This window comes from Lepidochelys kempii, chromosome 1, assembly GCF_965140265.1.
Source record: "Lepidochelys kempii isolate rLepKem1 chromosome 1, rLepKem1.hap2, whole genome shotgun sequence".
NCBI classification, from domain to species: Eukaryota; Metazoa; Chordata; order Testudines; family Cheloniidae; genus Lepidochelys; species Lepidochelys kempii.
Genome location: NC_133256.1, coordinates 228,233,652 through 228,252,457, shown reverse-complemented (window position 1 = coordinate 228,252,457; position 18,806 = coordinate 228,233,652). Strand labels below are relative to the sequence as shown.

At 39.9% G+C, this 18,806-nt stretch overlaps 1 protein-coding gene across 4 annotated transcripts in view; it reads left to right on the top strand.

Annotated features, from left to right (window-relative positions):
• The window catches only part of MPPED1 (metallophosphoesterase domain containing 1), a 94,812-nt gene that overhangs the window by 22,206 nt on the left and 53,800 nt on the right, over positions 1 to 18,806 (top strand). For all 4 annotated transcript variants that reach the window (XM_073316715.1, XM_073316734.1, XM_073316725.1 and 1 more), the window contains one exon: positions 14,663 to 14,888. In XM_073316715.1, the coding sequence (XP_073172816.1) occupies positions 14,663 to 14,888 (226 nt within the window). The remainder of the gene's footprint in view (positions 1 to 14,662; positions 14,889 to 18,806) is intronic.

Here is an 18,806-nt window from a genome sequence, read left to right as displayed (position 1 = left end):
TCTTCCATTCGCCAGCCACCTCCTTCTCTTCCTCTTCCCTCTTTGCCTGGGATCTTGCTAATTTTTCCCCCCCAAAAAATATAAAAAAATTGACACCATCTGGCAAGAGCGTTTACCCTCTCGGACATCCTTTCCTGCTCACTCCCAGACTGCATTCTCTCCTTCATCCTAGTCTCAGCTCTCCCTTTCCTCTCCCTTTACCTTCATTCTCTCTATTTTGGCTCTATCCCCTCAGCCTTCAAATATACGACAGTTTCCTCTATCCTTAGAAGGCCTTCCCTTGCTCACCTGCTTTTCAAACTACAGCCCCGTGTCCCACCTTCTCTTCATGTCCACATTTCTTGTGTGCGGTGCTGGCTGCCACTCTTCCATTTCTTCTTCTCTCATACTCTTTTGGATCCCTGGCATTTCGGTTTCTGCCTATATCCTCCTCTCAAGCTTTCCGAGATCACCTGACCAAATTCTGTGGCTGCTTCTCCATTTTCCTTTTTCTCCACATCAAATTCAGGCTCCCTGTCTTTGATGTCAAGTATATTTTACTTTAAAAGCGCTGACTTTAATAGAACTTAAGCGAATGCTTAAAGTTGAACATGTGCTTAGGTGCTATGCAAAATAGGGCAGACCTAAAGCCCTTTCTCTCTTTCTTCAAGCTTGTTTTTTTTTCTTTTTCTGATACTGTTACCTCTGTTATTTTCCTCTCTTTGGCCCAGTCTCTTCCGTGAGCTCATTTTTCTTGAAACACTCTGAGCCCAAAGTGCATTTGGATTTCAGAAGGTTCCGAATTTGAAATACCGTAGATGGTGTCATGGGGACACAAGACCATTGAGCTTTCGGATGCCATCATAAGGAATGGGTTGGAAGAAAACTTGAGATTATGCTATATTTTCAATGTGCCCCACACACTGATGTCACTTTAAGCATTTGAAAATAATCCAGAGCCCTTCTGCCTAGATATTATTCATCAATATATAATGCAGGATGGTTAAGTTGGATCTTATTCTTGAATACTGGGGACACGCTGTGCTGTGGTTATCCCCTGCACTCAGTCCTCTCACTATTTTTATTTTATTAATTTATTTTTATCTGGCACCCAAAAATGCATGAGGCGCTTTATAGAACAAACACAAAAACATCGTCTCTGTCCTAGTGCAGCCATCAAATTAGACGTGCAGCTCTCCCCCCCACCCATTGCATTCTTTAATGATGGTATTGGAAAATATCTGTGTAGTTTGCTCCAGCCTGCATGAATATTTCCAAATGTTATATACTCCAAGGCTCTAGAGCACAACATGGCTCTGAGTTACACTTATGACATTTGAGCTAAATGTTCAATCTGACGCTCCAGTTCTACACCCACTTGTGTGAGTGTGTATGTGGAGCATTGTGATCTTGTGTGTAGACGCAGAAGATTATTTAATTATGCTGCACATTTTCTAATGTTCCTAGCTTCATTATTTCTGAATGAAATTACCTTAAATATGTCAAAGGCATTCTTCTTCTTTGAGGAATAAGTTCATGCCAAATTTGAAATAAAGCTTAGAGTTACAGTGCAAAAATGAAACACACCTGGAACATTTAATTGGTGACAACCGCCATTTTGTTCTTATTTTCAAATCTCAAAAATGGAGAAGCAGAATTTTATCAAACTTCTCAACACAAATTCACTTCAGGGCTGTGATTTCCCATATGAAATTTTACCACAAAGGGTCAAATTTTTCTCACTGAAAATTGACATTACCTGAAAATAGTTTTGGAATGAAAATGCCCATTTGAACAGAATTATACTAATATTCTACATTGCTATAATTATACACTGTTGATGATTGTTATAGCATTGCTGTTTATATAAAAATCAGCTAATTTTGATCACTAGTCAGTATCCCTGTTGTTTTAAGATACAAATCTTCATTAAAGAAAACAATCTTAGTGTCAGGTCCTTTCTAAAATGGAAACTTCTGCAGTGATGGTAGATGTTTTCCTTCTTGTTTTAACAGGTATATTTTAGGGTGCAGTAATAGTCATATTTAAGACAGCTTTAAGTGGTGGCAAAGAAGAAAGAAATTCATCCGTCTTGAGCAGCAAAAGAAATTAGAATTTACAAAGTGTACTCTTGCCATTTTGACCATCAGTAATTATACTATTTTTATGTTAATGTAGAAACCTCTTGAAAGGGGTGCTTAAGTACTAATTATCTATTTACAAAAGAATGGCTTTGGAAATGCAGTGAGAAACACTGAGCTGTATAGGGATTTAGAACAGATGTCATTTTAAAAAGACTAAGCATACCAAAAAAAAAAAGTTGGTTTTCATTGCACTTCTTTAACATACAGTATCCCAGATTCTTGGCTACAATTGAGGAGCACACAGCATAGGTCAGGAGAGAAGGGTGCAAAGATGAATTTATAGTCTCTCACAGGTCTGGGCTGCCTGTGCAGGGCCAGTCCTCTGGCCTAACTTAGGGCAGCCTGAGGACTTCTGTAAATTACATGAGCTGCCAGTAGCCTCAAGGGTCAACAAGGCAGTTGGGGATCACCAGAGTGTAAGGAAGCTGAGCTAGATCACTTTCTTCCACCCACACCTCCTGTCCTGGCAGTGGGGAGCATATGATGTAGGTGCTGCTATATTAGAGGATCTCCCCCGCTGCGCTAGTCATCCTCCCAAGGCTGGCTGCACCGACTTAGGGCCATTTGTACCACTGCAGTTTGAAATGTGGGTCAGTGTCCATTCCACAGCCGTGGTATTGCTAAAGTCAAAATTATGATTCCTCCTGTTGTAGGAACCGCGGAATGACTCCTATTTCCATAATACCCCAATGACACGGCTTCCCCCTACCCCTTTTTGTCTAAAAATTAGTTCTATCATTACAAACTGTGGGTCTGATTCTGGCCTCATAAGTTTTACCCCAGTGTTTAACTGTTGGCTTTAGTGGAGTTTTTCTTGAAGGCAGTGGGGTCTGGAGACATAAAGGCAGGATTGGGAGGCAAGAGGTACAGAATCTAATTCTGACATGGCTGTGACCTTTGGCTAGTATTTTCACTAAGGGAGGTAGGCACCCAAATCCCATCCCATAGGAACTGGGCACCTAACTCCGTTAGACACCTTTGAAAATCACAGGCTCTGTCTTGTTCCCCATTTGTAAAATAGGGACAATAATACCTAGCCATATGCCTCACAGAGATGTTAATTAGTGACTGTTTATACAGTGCTTGGAACATATACCATAACGCATTATACATAAATGTAAAACATTATTATTTGTGGTGTGCATATACTGACATAGTACCAACCCCTTTGTAGTCTTCCCATTGAGAAGATGAGCTGTTGGGGACACTGAGGATTATTTTGCAGGATCTGAATTGGAGTCAGTATCAAGTTGTGATGAAATCCCTGTAGTAAGTGTGAAGTGATTTTTTTACTGTTACTTTTTTATACAGTTCTCTGTGTCCTGTCCTTTCTTTGTCCCTCAGATATATACGTTATTTTAAAAGGTAAAAAAAAAGTTCCTGTAGAATTTTTTCATCCCCATTAAGAATTTTTAAGGTTGTTTTTAATGGTAGAATCAGGAATAGAATTTCATACTATAGCTTAAATATAAAGAGAAAACTCTTACAGACTAAAATTCATCCAGTGGCTTAGGGGCTGAACTATGCTGCACAATGACTCCTGTACGCAGGAGGGCAGTACATTGGTTCTGCATAGACAGAGGTGGTTTAAAGCAGGAACAAAGGATCTGCAAATGAAGGTCCTAGACTAGAAGGCGATCCATTTTCCTTTAGAAATACATTTGTTCAATTACTGAACATGTAACAGAGTATCCTGGAATATATGCTTGAATATTAGCAGATTTTTTTTCTAACATATGTTCCTAGTTTTATTTATCTATATCTATGTATTTAAAGAATTCCCATTTTGCAAATGTAGCGGTGAAAAATAGTGTATTTATTTGTTATTTTAGTGTTTGATTTAATTGCTGACTTTTATGTTGCAGAAATGGCTAGATCTAACAGTTTACAAATGACTTAAGGAGGAGTGTTGATTTACAATGTTATTCAAGATTATACACCATACAAAAAAGTATGTTAATGTAAATTTCCCAGACATCAGCCAAGTGTTTAAACACAGAACTGTCAAAGAGATGCTAAAAAAGCAATCTGAGACTGTTATACAGTCTTTTTACTATATCACTCACTGCTATATTCTAAAAGGTTGAAATGAGAGGGGGGAAACATTAAGTGGGCATTTATATGATTGTCACTGCTTTTAGAGAATACTAAAAATGCTGCTTAGCACAATACCCAGAGACAAGCAAAGCACAGCTGCTGTTAGGAGTTTGCATATATCTTGTTGAAGTTGCATGGGGATGCAATTGTAAGTCTGTGTGTTTTGTTAAATAAAGTGGGTAAATGGTAAAGACTCCTTACTTTTTAGTACAAGAGAAGTCTGGAGTGTAAAAGGTATGCATTTGCTTTTGGATTATTTGCAGTATTTTATCTAATTTAAGAAGCAAAAAGCATTGCCAAAGGATGATTCACCTTTAAATACTTATACAAAGTCCATTTACAGATAACTCTGAGACAGTGAAATAGAAACTGAAAGTCCCAGGGTTTTTTAGTATTTTCTGATATGCAGTCTGTATTTCAAGTGACAGTGAACCTGCACTTCAGGTAATTCTTTAAAAATTATCTTCCCTATAAAAGGGGCCCACTGTGGTTTGAAAATTGGGAATTGCTATAATAATTTTGTATTGGCACATAAAAAATTTGAAGTTCAGTTGATTTCCTTAATTAGTAATCTACTGTAATGAAAGAAAGAAACAAAAATATTACTAGTTAAATATATATACACACACACAGTAGAACCTCAGAGTTACGAACACCAAAATTATGAACTGACCGGTCAACCATATACCTCATTTGGAACTGGAAGTACATAATCAGGCAGCAGCAGAGACCGAAAAAAAAAAAGCAGCAAATACAGTATAGTACTGCATTAAATGTAAACTATTAAAAAAGGGAAAGTTTGAAAAAGATTTGACAAGGAACGGAAACTGTTTCTTTGCTTGTTTCACTTAAATTGAAATGGTTAAAAGCAGCATTTTTCTTCTGCATAGTAAAGTTTCAAAGCTGTATTAAATCAATGTTCAGTTGTAAACTTTTGAAAGAACAATCACAATGTTTTGTTCAGAGTTATGAACATTTCAGAGTTACAAACAACCTCCATTCCTGAGGTGTTTGTAACTCTGAGGTTCTATTCTATTACCAAGGCTATTATATATTTTTTGCACTAAGTGAACAAAGAATAAGATACTTTTTGATGAACATTTGCCAGAACTGGAAAACAAGTGTATTTACTTGAGACAATGTGTAAAGGTCATTTGAGGGGTCCGGGGGGGGGGAGGGGGAGTGTGACCGTTTTTTTTCAACTACACATGAATCCAATAGGATCACCCAGATTTTTAAGTACCAAGTCCCCATAGTCTAATAGGAAAGTTTGTGGTAATATCTATTTATAAAAAGTTCTTCTCTTATAGAAGCTGCTTGGCTTAGGTCCAGGCCAGTGTTCCTCCAACATATTTTTGGGTGTAGGGGGGGAAGGAAGAAATGAGAAAAACAGGGAGGGAAAGAGAGGGGAGGAGGGGAATAGGGAACTGTTGAGTTCTTATCCCCACCATCAACTAGTGACATTGCAAGTGGCTGGGGGAAAAGGAAGAATTGAGCCCCACCTTCCAGGGTGGGAGGCCCTGGAAGTGGCCTGGGGAGAAGGTGCTCCAGAGCCCAGTAGCTGAAATTAGAACGGTTTGAAATTCAAAATTTCCATTTTACATAAAATTTCAACATTTCAGAATTTGTTTTAATTCCAAATTTGATTAAAACCAAATATTGTGGATATTTAGTGAACAGAAAATTCTGAAAAAAATTGTTTTGAAAATTTCATTTAAGAAAAAATTAAAAATTTAATTTCAAAACAAAATTTTGAATTTTTTCTTACATTTTTTTCCCAGTGGGAAATTTGTCAGAAATTAATATAATTTCACACACACAAGTTGGTTTAATTGAAACAGTATTTTCAGATGGAAAACTGTTTTGATAAAGGCCATGTTTATATGTACAGCACTGCCATGGGGGAGCTGAATCAATATAGCTGCGCTGCTGCAGCACGTGTGGTGAAGACGCTCTGTGCTGATAGAAGAGCGCTCTCCCACTGGCATAAAAAAACCACCTCCGCGAGAGGCAGAAGCTAAGTCAGCAGGAGCTCTTCCGCTGACATTGCGCTGTGTACACGAGCACTTATGCCGGTGTAACTTATGTTGCTCTGGGGGGTGAGGGGGAGGGTAGTTTATTCAGGCCCCTGAGTGATATAAATTATGCCAACATAGGCTGTACTGTAGACATAGCCTAAAATTTTGCTACCAGCTCTAGCTAGAATTTTCCCTGCACAGTATATTGTGTTTTCCAGCAGGGGGCAGCTACACATGTGCATCTTCGGGGGGAGTCTGAGAGTTTTGCAGACCAGAATAAGCAGTCATAAGAATATATAATTTCCCAAAATTCCAGACTTCCTTCTTTTCCTTTAGCATTAAATACATCTGTAAGCCACACCAGACATGTGTATGTTACGTTATGGCATTCCTGAATGGCATATCTGTTTCTTATGTGTTCTCAGATGCCTTATACTCTCAATGGGAGCTATAGTTTGTACTGGATCCATATGCAGAATTCCCATGAGAGCAGTATATGGTCTCAAATTTGTTTGCACACACACAGCTAGCTCCCTTTCCATCCCAGGTCTGCTGCTTCCCTGTTAGCAGAGCCAAACACTAATACCAATGTTTTTAAAAGCAACTAGGTATACGAGAAACTTTTACTGCACTAAAAGAAAAGGAGTACTTGTGGCACCTTAGAGACTAACCAATTTATTTGAGCATAAGCTTTCATGAGCTACAGCTCACTTTGTCGGATGCATACTGTGGAAACTGCAGAAGACGTTATATACACAGAGACCATGAAACAATACCTCCTCCCACCCTACTCTCCTGCTGGTAATAGCTTATCTAAAGTGATCACTCTCCTTATAATGTGTATGATAATCAAGTTGGGTCATTTCCAGCACAAATCCAGGTTTTCTCACCCTCAACCCCCCTCCCCCCCCCACAAACTCACTCTCCTGCTGGTAATAGCCCATCCAAAGTGACCACTCTCCTTACAATGTGTATGAAAATCAAGGTGGGCCATTTCCAGCACAAATCCAGGGTTTAACAAGAATGTTGGGGGGGGGCAGGAAAAAACAAGGGTAAATAGGCTACCTTGCATAATGACTTAGCCACTCCCAGTCTCTATTTAAGCCTAAATTAATAGTGTCCAATTTGCAAATGAATTCCAATTCAGCAGTTTCTCGCTGGAGTCTGGATTTGAAGTTTCTTTGTTTTAAGATAGCGACCTTCATGTCTGTAATTGCGTGACCAGAGAGATTGAAGTGTTCTCCGACTGGTTTATGAATGTTATAATTCTTGACATCTGATTTGTGTCCATTTATTCTTTTACGTAGAGACTGTCCAGTTTGACCAATGTACATGGCAGAGGGGCATTGCTGGCACATGATGGCATATATCACATTGGTGGATGTGCAGGTGAACGAGCCTCTGATAGTGCGGCTGATGTTATTAGGCCCTGTGATGGTGTCCCCTGAATAGATATGTGGGCACAGTTGGCAACGGGCTTTGTTGCAAGGATAGGTTCCTGGGTTAGTGGTTCTGTTGTGTGGTATGTGGTTGTTGGTGAGTATTTGCTTCAGGTTGGGGGGCTGTCTGTAGGCAAGGACTGGCCTGTCTCCCAAGATTTGTGAGAGTGTTGGGTCATCCTTCAGGATAGGTTGTAGATCCTTAATAATGCGTTGGAGGGGTTTTAGTTGGGGGCTGAAGGTGACGGCTAGTGGCGTTGTGTCATTTTCTTTGTTAGGCCTGTCCTGTAGTAGGTGACTTCTGGGAACCCTTCTGGCTCAATCTGTTTCTTCACTTCCGCAGGTGGGTATTGTAGTTGTAAGAAAGCTTGACAGAGATCTTGTAGGTGTTTGTCTCTGTCTGAGGGGTTGGAGCAAATGCGGTTGTATCGCAGAGCTTGGCTGTAGACGATGGATCGTGTGGTGTGGTCAGGGTGAAAGCTGGAGGCATGTAGGTAGGAATAGCGGTCAGTAGGTTTCCGGTATAGGGTGGTGTTTATGTGACCATTGTTTATTAGCACTGTAGTGTCCAGGAAGTGGATCTCTTGTGTGGACTGGACCAGGCTGAGGTTGATGGTGGGATGGAAATTGTTGAAATCATGGTGGAATTCCTCAAGGGCTTCTTTTCCATGGGTCCAGATGATGAAGATGTCATCAATATAGCGCAAGTAGAGTAGGGGCATTAGGGGACGAGAGCTGAGGAAGCGTTGTTCTAAATCAACCATAAAAGTGTTGGCATACTGTGGGGCCATGCGGGTACCCATAGCAGTGCCGCTGAACTGAAGGTATACATTGTCCCCAAATGTAAAATAGTTATGGGTAAGGACAAAGTCACAAAGTTCAGCCACCAGGTTAGCTGTGACATTATCGGGGATAGTGTTCTTGACGGCTTGTAGTCCATCTTTGTGTGGAATGTTGGTGTAGAGGGCTTCTACATCCATACTGGCCAGGATGGTGTTATCAGGAAGATCACCGATGGATTGTAGTTTCCTCAGGAAGTCAGTGGTGTCTCGAAGGTAGCTGGGAGTGCTGGTAGTGTAGGGCCTGAGGAGGGAGTCTACATAGCCAGACAATCCTGCTGTCATGGTGCCAAAGCCTGAGATGATGGGGCGCCCAGGATTTCCAGGTTTATGGATCTTAGGTAGTAGATAGAATGTCCCAGGTCGGGGTTCCAGGGGTGTGTCTGTGCGGATTTGATCTTGTGCTTTTTCAGGAAGTTTCTTGAGCAAATGCTGCAGTTGCTTTTGGTAACTCTCAGTGGGATCATAGGGTAATGGCTTGTAGAAGGTGGTGTTGGAGAGCTGCCGAGCAGCCTCTTGTTCATATTCCGACCTATTCATGATGACAACAGCACCTCCTTTGATTATCATACACATTGTAAAGAGAGTGGTCACGTTGGATGGGCTATTACCAGCAGGAGAGTGAGTTTGTGTGTGGGGGGACAGAGGGTGAGAAAACCTGGATTTGTGCTGGAAATGGCCCAACTTGATTATCATACACATTATAAGGAGAGTGATCACTTTAGATAAGCTATTACCAGCAGGAGAGTGGGGTGGGAGGAGGTATTGTTTCATGGTCTCTGTGTATATAATGTCTTCTGCAGTTTCCACAGTATGCATCCGATGAAGTGAGCTGTAGCTCACAAAAGCTTATGCTCAAATAAATTGGTTAGTCTCTAAGGTGCCACAAGTACTCCTTTTCTTTTTGCGAATACAGACTAACACGGCTGTTACTCTGAAACCTGTCATTACTGCACTAAGTAGAATGTATAATTTCTTCCTATTAAATTGCTTCTCTGCAGTGGAGTTATTTTGTTAGAGAATACATTCAATGACAATAACTTTTCAACGTGCTTTCCTCAAATGTTGCATCTCTGATTGTGACATTAATATAAACTCATTTACATCAGTTATTGGTGAAAATAGTAAAAAGGCTGTGTAATGACATAATGAATCAGGTTCTGCCGCATCGTGGGGGGATAGACTGGAGGACCTCTTGAAATCCCTTCCACCCCTACGTTGCTATGATTCATCAAAGCTTTTAAAATTTCAGAAAATTCCATGCAGAATTGTCAATATATTTAAGATAAAGATTAATTTCCAAATGATCTGTTGGTCAAATGAGAAATAGTACTCATAATTTTCAGTAGGAATTATTCTGATTATCAGCATTTCAGGTTTTTAAAAATTCTTTCTTTGTTGTTTTCCAGATAACCCTCATATATAATATATAACTACATAAAAATAACAACAGTCCAGGAAAATAACCATGTAACAAAAAATCCATCCAAAGATTTTAGGGGCTTGCTTCAGGATAATCTAAGTACTAAACATATGTAGGCAAGAAAGTTGCTGATTTAATGTAATGGTTACTGTGTAAATATATTGCCCATGAGTGATCTTTGATGTTTGCCAAGAGCTCAGACTTGCAGTATAGGGCATTCAAGAGGCACTCAGTACGTCACAGGGTTGAGGTCATGTTGCCTGATTCTGTTCCTACTAAAATCAATGGGCATTTTGCCATTGACTTCGAAGATAGGAGCATCAGACCCACAGGGCAGAGAAATTCGTACAGTGCTCTGAAAATAGCATAGGGCTGTGAGAAAATCTCTGTATCTGCAGTAAACTGAGCACTGTTGTGTAGTGAGCATGATAAGATCAAGGCAGAAAGGAACCACAGTAATAAAGTACCATATTCTGCAGCCCTGAGAATGGTCCAGTGCTTCTGTTTGTCGCAGATTATATCCACATTCCTATGGATTCAACCCTAATCAATCAGATACAAATTAAGACCCTGATTTTTTCAAAGACTTATGCATGTACTTAAATTTACACCTTGTGAGTAGTCAGTATGACAAGTTAAGCATGTTCATAAGTCTTTGCAGGATCAGAATTTAAAGATTTTGTTAGAAGGTAACAAAAATGTGGAAAAAAAACCTGCCAAAAATCAGCTATTTTTGCTGTTTTCTAAACAATGGCCCTCTTAATTTAAGTGAAAAGAGGGTTTGAAGGGTGCCGGGGCAGTGAGGTGGAGATAAGCAGGGGAAATAGATTTAGCAAGTTCCAGCTTGGTATGGAATGAAAGAAAGAAAGAAAGCTGAGCTGCAAACTCATCAAAAACAGAGCTGTTAATTGAAAAGCTGACAGACCTGTAACTACAGCAGAGCTTCTGGCCGCCACTATAATAAATGTAACTGTACGTTTAGAGTAATTTGCTAATTTGCCTAAGTAACACCCACAGACAGCAACATGACATAAATACATTAGCGGAAGCAACAACTATAACCAGCTCATACAGATTCTTGGCTAGTAGATGGATGGATCAGATGAGCTGGAAAAGAGTTAGAAAATAGAATAGAAATGGAATTGTTAACAAAACTATGGCATGCAATTTTTTCGATATTTGTCAAAGGCAATGGTATTGCTGTATCATACTTGTGAATGCCTAGACATACTGTAATACTTATGTTACATTGTCAGCCTGTGTGTGAATGTGATATATGGACATGTGTTAGACATTCTGCAGAATGTTAAGCGCTTCAGATTTGGAAATAAAAATATTTTAATTTAAAAAAATGCTTAAAATAACTAATTGACTCTCCAGCATTCATCATCTAAATGTACCAGAAAATCATAAATCAGAAAACTGTTTCTGCTAAGGAATCTGCCATTGGGGAATTGCATTTATGGTCCACAGGAAAGAATTGAATATTGGTATAATATTAACATAAAAACAGAGTACAAAACTTATTCTTAATGTTAGCTCAGCATTCCAAAATGTACCGAAACTCAACATCCTGGTATCCTATTTTTAAATTTGCCCAAAGAAACAGGTGATACTAAGTGTAAATGCTGATTTTTCTTAAAAAAATAAAATAAAAATCCTATTGGTAATGGGCTATTGACTCAGAGCAGAAGTTCAATAGGAGCATGCCATCAGTATGATGTGTAGCTGTGTTGGCTATGGGTATTTGAACATGGTGAGCCTCCTCCGTATGTTTTCACTGCTATTTCCTGCACTAAGGAGCAAATCCTGCTCCCAGTACCGTGTTTATGGAAGGCTATGCTGCAGAACTGGTACAGCTCTGCTGTTCAGGCTTGAAGAGTCGGCACATAAGGTGTACATGCCATAGCTCTGTGGGACACCCAGCATATCACTATGAAGTAAGAATGTATCATCTCATAGGTGAGGGGATGATGGATCTGCCATTGGTCATCAGGTAGTGCACTGTTTCTGGTCATCTCCCTCTCCCTCCCTGCTGATATAGCTCAGAGGCTGGTATTGCAGCCACGGAGCAGCTTCACTGTCAGTCCATGACCTGGAGGGGAAGAATCTTTCTATCCCTAATCTCTGAGGTGACGCTTTGTGTTCAGGAGTGGACTTGTGGCTATAAGTGCTTATTTCACCCAGTGCATCCACCCCACTTCAGTGCCTGTGTAGATAGGGCAAGCATATGGGATATGTTCTGCAGGGTACTCATGTGTGCATTTGTGCTTACAGAGCACTCAGTGTTGCATTATTTTCTAGCGCCTCTTCTGTGTTTTGCTAGCATCCTTATATTGCTGGTGTGATGGTGCTGCCTGTGGGAGCCAGCTGAGGTCACTCAATCAGGGTGAACTGCAAACAGAACAGGGCAAACAAATCCCAAACGCTGGTGGATATTCCAATACTTAGATTTACCAAGCCAGAACAAAACAGCTTCTATAGCACCTCCCTGGTTACTCAGAACTCCAAATAATGCAGTTCCCTTAAAGTACCCAGCCTCAGGCCTCCATCCAGACACACATGTCAAACATATGATGATAAATTCTGAAAATCTTATTTCATTATATAAAAGAAAAGATTCTCCTGACCCCAAAGGACCAAGCCCCAGACCCAGGTCAAATAATAACTTAGATCTTACCCCAAATACATGCTTATAATCAATTCTTATTGACTAAACTAAAATTTATGAAAAAAGAAAAGAGAGAGTGTGTTGGTTAAAAGATCAATGTACATACAGACTTGAGCTCAATTCTTGAGGTTCAGATACATAGCAGAGATGAGCTTGTAGTTGCCAAAAGTCCTTTTAGAAATAGTCGATAGGTGACAGTTTAATGTCCATATTCAGGGTGACTCCAGTCAGTGACTGGGGATCTCAATCCTTATGGCTTAAGGTTTCCCCCTCTTGAAACCCAAAGCAGATTTGAGATGAAGAAGGATCGTGTCCCAAGGTTTTTATACATTTCCAGCAGCCTTTTGGCCTTAGAATACAGTAGGCTTGACTTTCCTTCTTCCAAACATCCTGGCAATTAGCACAGGATAATTTATCCATTAAACAGTTTGGATACAGCTTATCACAACCTTCAAAGAGACATAGACAATAATAAGTCCCATAAAGAGAAGGAGTACTTGTGGCACCTTAGAGACTAACAGATTTATTTGAGCATGTAGCTCACGAAAGCTTATGCTCAAATAAATTTGTTAGTCTCTAAGGTGCCACAAGTACTCCTTTTCTTTTTGCGAATACAGACTAACACGGCTGCTACTCTGAAATAAATTCCATGTGGACGCATTTTATTCCTCAGTCCTACCCATGCCAACTTTTATGCCACTTTATTTAGACGTGGTGATTTGTATCACCCGTTACTCTTGGTCTGAACTGGGCTCAGAGTTATCAGTGAAGTTTTAAATAATGTTACCTTGTCAGATTTTTTTGGGGATTAAAAACCACTAGGTTTCTGTGGATTTAGTTAACTACCATGCATTTGCAGTGAAGTCATCCCCTCCCCCCAAAACTACCGTCACTAGCAGAAAAGCAATGTTAGGTCCTGCCCATATTCTGGCTGGAAGCAGCCTTATTCAGTGTTTTCCTCTTCCTTATGTATCTTTTAGTCTCCTCTCTGTCCTCTGTAGACACATTCCAAAGGTTTGTGTTAGGGTCCCTGAGGTGGTCCTTGCTTTCAAGTACAGGGTCCAGCTGATAATCACTTGGAGTCAGGTAGGAATTTTTCTGTTGTAGTGCGGCTGCTCAGGAGTGTTTGTGTGAGAGAGAGTTTGTGGGCAGAGGAATTAGGGGTTCTTGCTGTCCTGTGGTATATGCTGTAAGGATCAGCACTCAGAGCTAGTTGCAGAGGATAATATTGAACACTCTTCACTGTGTATGAGGAGTTCACTGCTTTGACTGATATCTTGTTAGCATTCTTCATTTGCAAGCACTCACAAAATTTTCCTAGTAGGCAGAAGTTTTCTACGTTACATTGATCTTAGCTTTTTGCAATTTTATTGTTGCAGCTTTGAGGGCAAGTGTCCCCCCTGTGGTTGTTTTAACCCCTTTCCCAAAACTTGGACAGAGGTTTGAAAATGGGTAGGGCTAAAAGCTATGGGGGAAGGCAAATCAGACACAGATACAAAGGATCCCAATAGGTAAGCCTGAGCCCTATCTTGGTTGAAGGTTTGGCTTCTGGATTGTGGCAAAGGAGGTCTATTAGTCTGGCAGAAGCTTTGGACATGTAAGGCCTCTTTACCATGAAATGATATTTAAGAATTAGCAGGTTGCAGGAAATTTAGAGGTGGTGTTTTTTTAATAAGGATTATGATCAGTGGCTTTTATACCCACACACTTGTCTGAGAGTTTTATTGTGATCATGACAAGTGGAAGCTGTAACCAATGGTAAGTAAATACCGTGCATAGGTATGCATAATTTTTAAAAAATATTAAAGAGTTAAGGCAGAGTCATCACACTACTTCCATGTATATTAAGAGTCAAATTCTGCTATTGGAAAGGTGCATGTCACTACCATTGAAGTCAATGGTAGTTATGTTCACACATCTCAGGGCAGAATTTGGTTGTTTCAGATGTGTAAGAATGTTGTGTGGTACTGTTTTGTGTGTGTTTGTTTCTTTTATTCAGTTTTCAGAAACTGAAATATAACTGAGGTTTGTTGTTGTTTTTCACTATTTTAGGTAGCCTGCCATATGAATACAAGATTGTGATAGCAGGAAATCATGAATTGACCTTTGACCAAGAGTTCATGGCAGACTTAATCAAGCAGGACTTTTACTATTTTCCCTCTGTGTCTAAGCTGAAACCAGAGAGCTATGAAAATGTGCAGTCTCTTCTAACAAATTGCATCTATCTTCAAGATTCTGAAGTGACGGTGAGGGGGTTCAGAATATATGGATCTCCTTGGTAAGCAGCTCTTTAACATAAATAAATAAAATTATAGCATTGATTACTACCACACCAGCCATTTCATGCCCTTCAGTCATATTTGGATTAGTGTGTGAATAAAAGAGTAATATTCAGTTTTATAAACTTTTTTATTTTTTTGTAGCTCATCTTTCCTTTGGCAAAATATCTGACTATAAGAGTATGTGGATCATTAAATCAATGAGACAAAGATAAGATAATGTATCCTTTAGACACTCATTCAAGAGCGAGCCATTTAAATATTCCATATAGCTTTAACTTGGTATGTGGAAAGAATATACAATTTAACAAGTTTACATTATTACAGTTTAATTTGAGTGCATTGCAAATATGTCTTTTGAGTTTTTCCTTTGATATTGAAAGCTCACTATTTTAGATATATTGTCATTCAGTGAAGAGAAAATATATTATTTCTTTTTCTCTCTCTCTTAGTTTACTATGAGTTGCTCATAATGTTATTTATGTTATAACATCCTCAGAATGTTATTTTCTTTTATATATTAATACCCTTCATCAAGATGCAGTTTAGGTTCTGGAATAATGTTGGCTTTTATAGTAACCCATCAGTGGCTAACCAGTACTTTAGCTTTCTATCTGCTGTACCTTCTGAGGCCACTTGGTACTTTTTTGTGATAAAAAGGAGAAAACTCTGGTCCAGTGGCTTCCAAAGGACTGGGCCTTACCACTTCATCTAAAGAAGAAATTCTCCATTGGGTTGCAGGCTGAACTCTACAGGGGGTCCCTCTGTGTCTCATTGGTAGATAAGTAAAATGAAATTTGCTCTTCTGTTACTGAAGTTGTAAATCTGTTATATTTCATGAACACTGTATGCATATTTAAAGGAAATTAATATTCTATTTAAAAGGTAGGTTTTCAGGGAATATGTTTTCATCCTTTTGAAACCACATCAGGCTGGAGTGTAGCAAACAAGTTGTCAGACCTGATGCGTATACCCAGTGTGGATTCTCACAGTGTGAATAAACTGTGAAATCTATTGGAAACTTTTTTTTAATGAAAATTGGCATTTTCCCATTTGGTTGCTTGAGCTGGGTGTTAATTTTTCCCAAGCTTATTATTCTGCATTTATCTATATTAAAATCTCATCCCACTTAAATACGCCCATCTCTCTCAGCTTTCCAGATATTTCTTTATTTTCAACCTACCCACCTGCTGTGTTGAAGCTTAATTTAATCCTGTGTCTCCTGTACATTCAATCAATGTACAATTTACTTTGTTTTCCAAATTATTCAGGAAGATATAAAATTATTCAGTCACAATGTAAAATTTTGGAGTATGCCACTTGCCACCTCTTTCCAGTTTGATATTTAAGTTTAAGTACAGTAACTACGCTCTGTTTTCAGTGTGGCTGGCAATTTAGTATTTTCACTACAATAATCCTAATCAGTCACCATATTTCCAAAGTTAGTATTAATTTTTCAGCAATAATGTACTAAAAGTCTCATTAAAAGACATATATATTTAAATTTAATTTATTTATGAAATAACTAAGTAGAGGCTCAAGGAAACCATTTGAACTTCCTGTGCCTATGCAAATCTGTGAAAGTTTCCTGGGGACATCTTTGCCTACCAAGGAACATGAAATGTTACAGTTAAATTAAATCTATTGTTTTCATTTGTCCACTAAACCTGTAATTTTGCTCAATTTCTGTGTGCTATCAGGTTTGTCTGGCTTGACTTGTTCTTTACGAATCTGTGGTGCTTCCCATTCATTCTGTTACTCTCTTCTAAGTACTTAGGTACTAATTTATTCTAAAGATAGTTCTGAATTGTAGTGTTAGAACTGGATCAAAACTTCCTCATTGTTTGACAGTGTTGAGATTCAAGAAGTTGGTTCAGCTAAAGGATAAGCTGGCAAAATTTAACTGAAGATCTGTGCTGCCTTATACAAAAGGTCAGAGTTTCCTGGTGGTGGAACTTCAGCCAGGAGGCTGGGTTACAGTGGGGCAAAGTGACTACAACCTCATTTTTGGGGACATGACAAAAATTCAGTGCAACAGAGCATCAACAATTGGTGTTGCTGCCCAAAATGGGGCATAGTCCATGTGCCTAGGAGTCCTCTGATTCAATACCTGTCTGGAGACTAGTGGTGCAAGCAGATTTTAACTCTTACCGGTACAGTACCGACCCCCCAACCCTGACCCCCCCCTTGTAGTGGGGCAGCTGCCCCACTCCAGAAGAGCAGGGGTTAAAAGCAGCCCTTTGAGAGGGCTGTGGCTGGGACCCAATTAGAAAAGGGATTAAGAGCAGCTGAGGGAGGTTGGCTGGCTAGGACCTAGCTGCCTAGGAGCACAGGGTGCCTGAAGCAGAGCAGTGCTGGAGAAGGGAAAGAGGAACTGGGGAGCTCCAGCCTGGCAACTCCCCAGGCTGAGGCCTTGTTAAAGGCCTAAGGAGGCACTGGGGCTGCAGAGGCAGCTGGTGCAACCCCCTTGCCAATGATGAGTGGCCATCACAGACTGCAGTTTGCCCCAGGGAAAGTGGGCTAGCTGATGACTGGCAGTAGCCACTGAGGCAAGGAGCCGGTGCCCTGCATCGGCAGCTCCTCTGGCGCAGCTGTACCATCCCCAGCCCTGTCCTCTGGCGGGGCTGTACAGACAGGAGACACAGCTGCGTAGAAAGGCTGGGGGTGATACAGCTGCGCCAGAGGAGCTGCTGGCCTGAGGTGCTGACTCCTGGGAGTGGCAGCCCCACATTCTGCTCCTTTCACTGCTACAGTTCTCAGAAAAGCCCTACAGTTCAGCAGATACCAATTTCTTTCCACGGATATCCGCATCCACGGATAAATTTGTATCCGCACAGGGCTATACAATTCAGTCTTGAAAATGTGTCTTAATGGTACGGCCTACCTGACTGTACCAGCTTACTTGCAGCACTGCTGGAGACTCTCCCACTGTAAGAGTGTCCATGGAATTGTGAAGGGAATTAAAGCTGCCCTCCCACACCCCACACTGCCTCGTTCCCATAGGAGTGACTCTCCCCTGGGAGCAAGGATCTTTGCTGGCAAGGTGCTTTTTCTGTTGTAATATAAGCCTCACTGCACTAACTGCTGAATTAGACCCAATGTCTTGCTTATGTTGTTTCAGCTGAACATTGTTTGTTTGTTTGTTTTATGGAATGCTAATTACAGTTTCCATGCTGATATTCCAGTCAAGTAAAAATCACTCTTGATTACGCAACCAGAATGGCACATGCGGTAGAAACTAAACCAAACCAACCCCACAATAAGCAGAGAAGCAGTGTGAGTTAAACTTGAACCATGTGTCTGGATTTCAAAAGTGATGAATAATTTAATGAGTAATAATTATGAATGTTAGTTAACTTTTAACTATTTTATTCCTATTTTTAAACTTTATGCATTCTGACCTGGAACCTTTGTCACAGACTTTCTGGGAAATTAATCTCAATCCCTTTATACAAAATAGGAATTATGATCTCAAAAGAATGATAGGAGGCTAGTGAAAGCTTTCCTTGGATTTTTTTTCTTGTCTTGCACCACAATACTCCATGTTCCTGATAGTCCCCAAAGACCTCATTGTTACCTTAAAATAGTTCCTAAAACTTTCCCGCAGAGCTCCACAAGAAAGCTGAGTAGTTTCTTGCTGAGTCTCCTAACACACTTTCTTTCAATAATGCCAGCTCTTGAGATTATGTATATAAATTAGCTTTTAAAATGGTTTGGTTATCTCTCTCCCAATTAATGTTCCCATGTGCTGGTTAGGGATATATGTTGTCTAATTCTGAAAAACCCTCACAAGAAATCTTTATCAGTTATTATTCTGAATATAGATGGACTAAATTACTCGTTTTTCATTCTACTTAATCTAATTGAAGGAGGCATTGCCTAGTGGTTAGAAGTGGGACTGAGTGTCAGTACTCTCC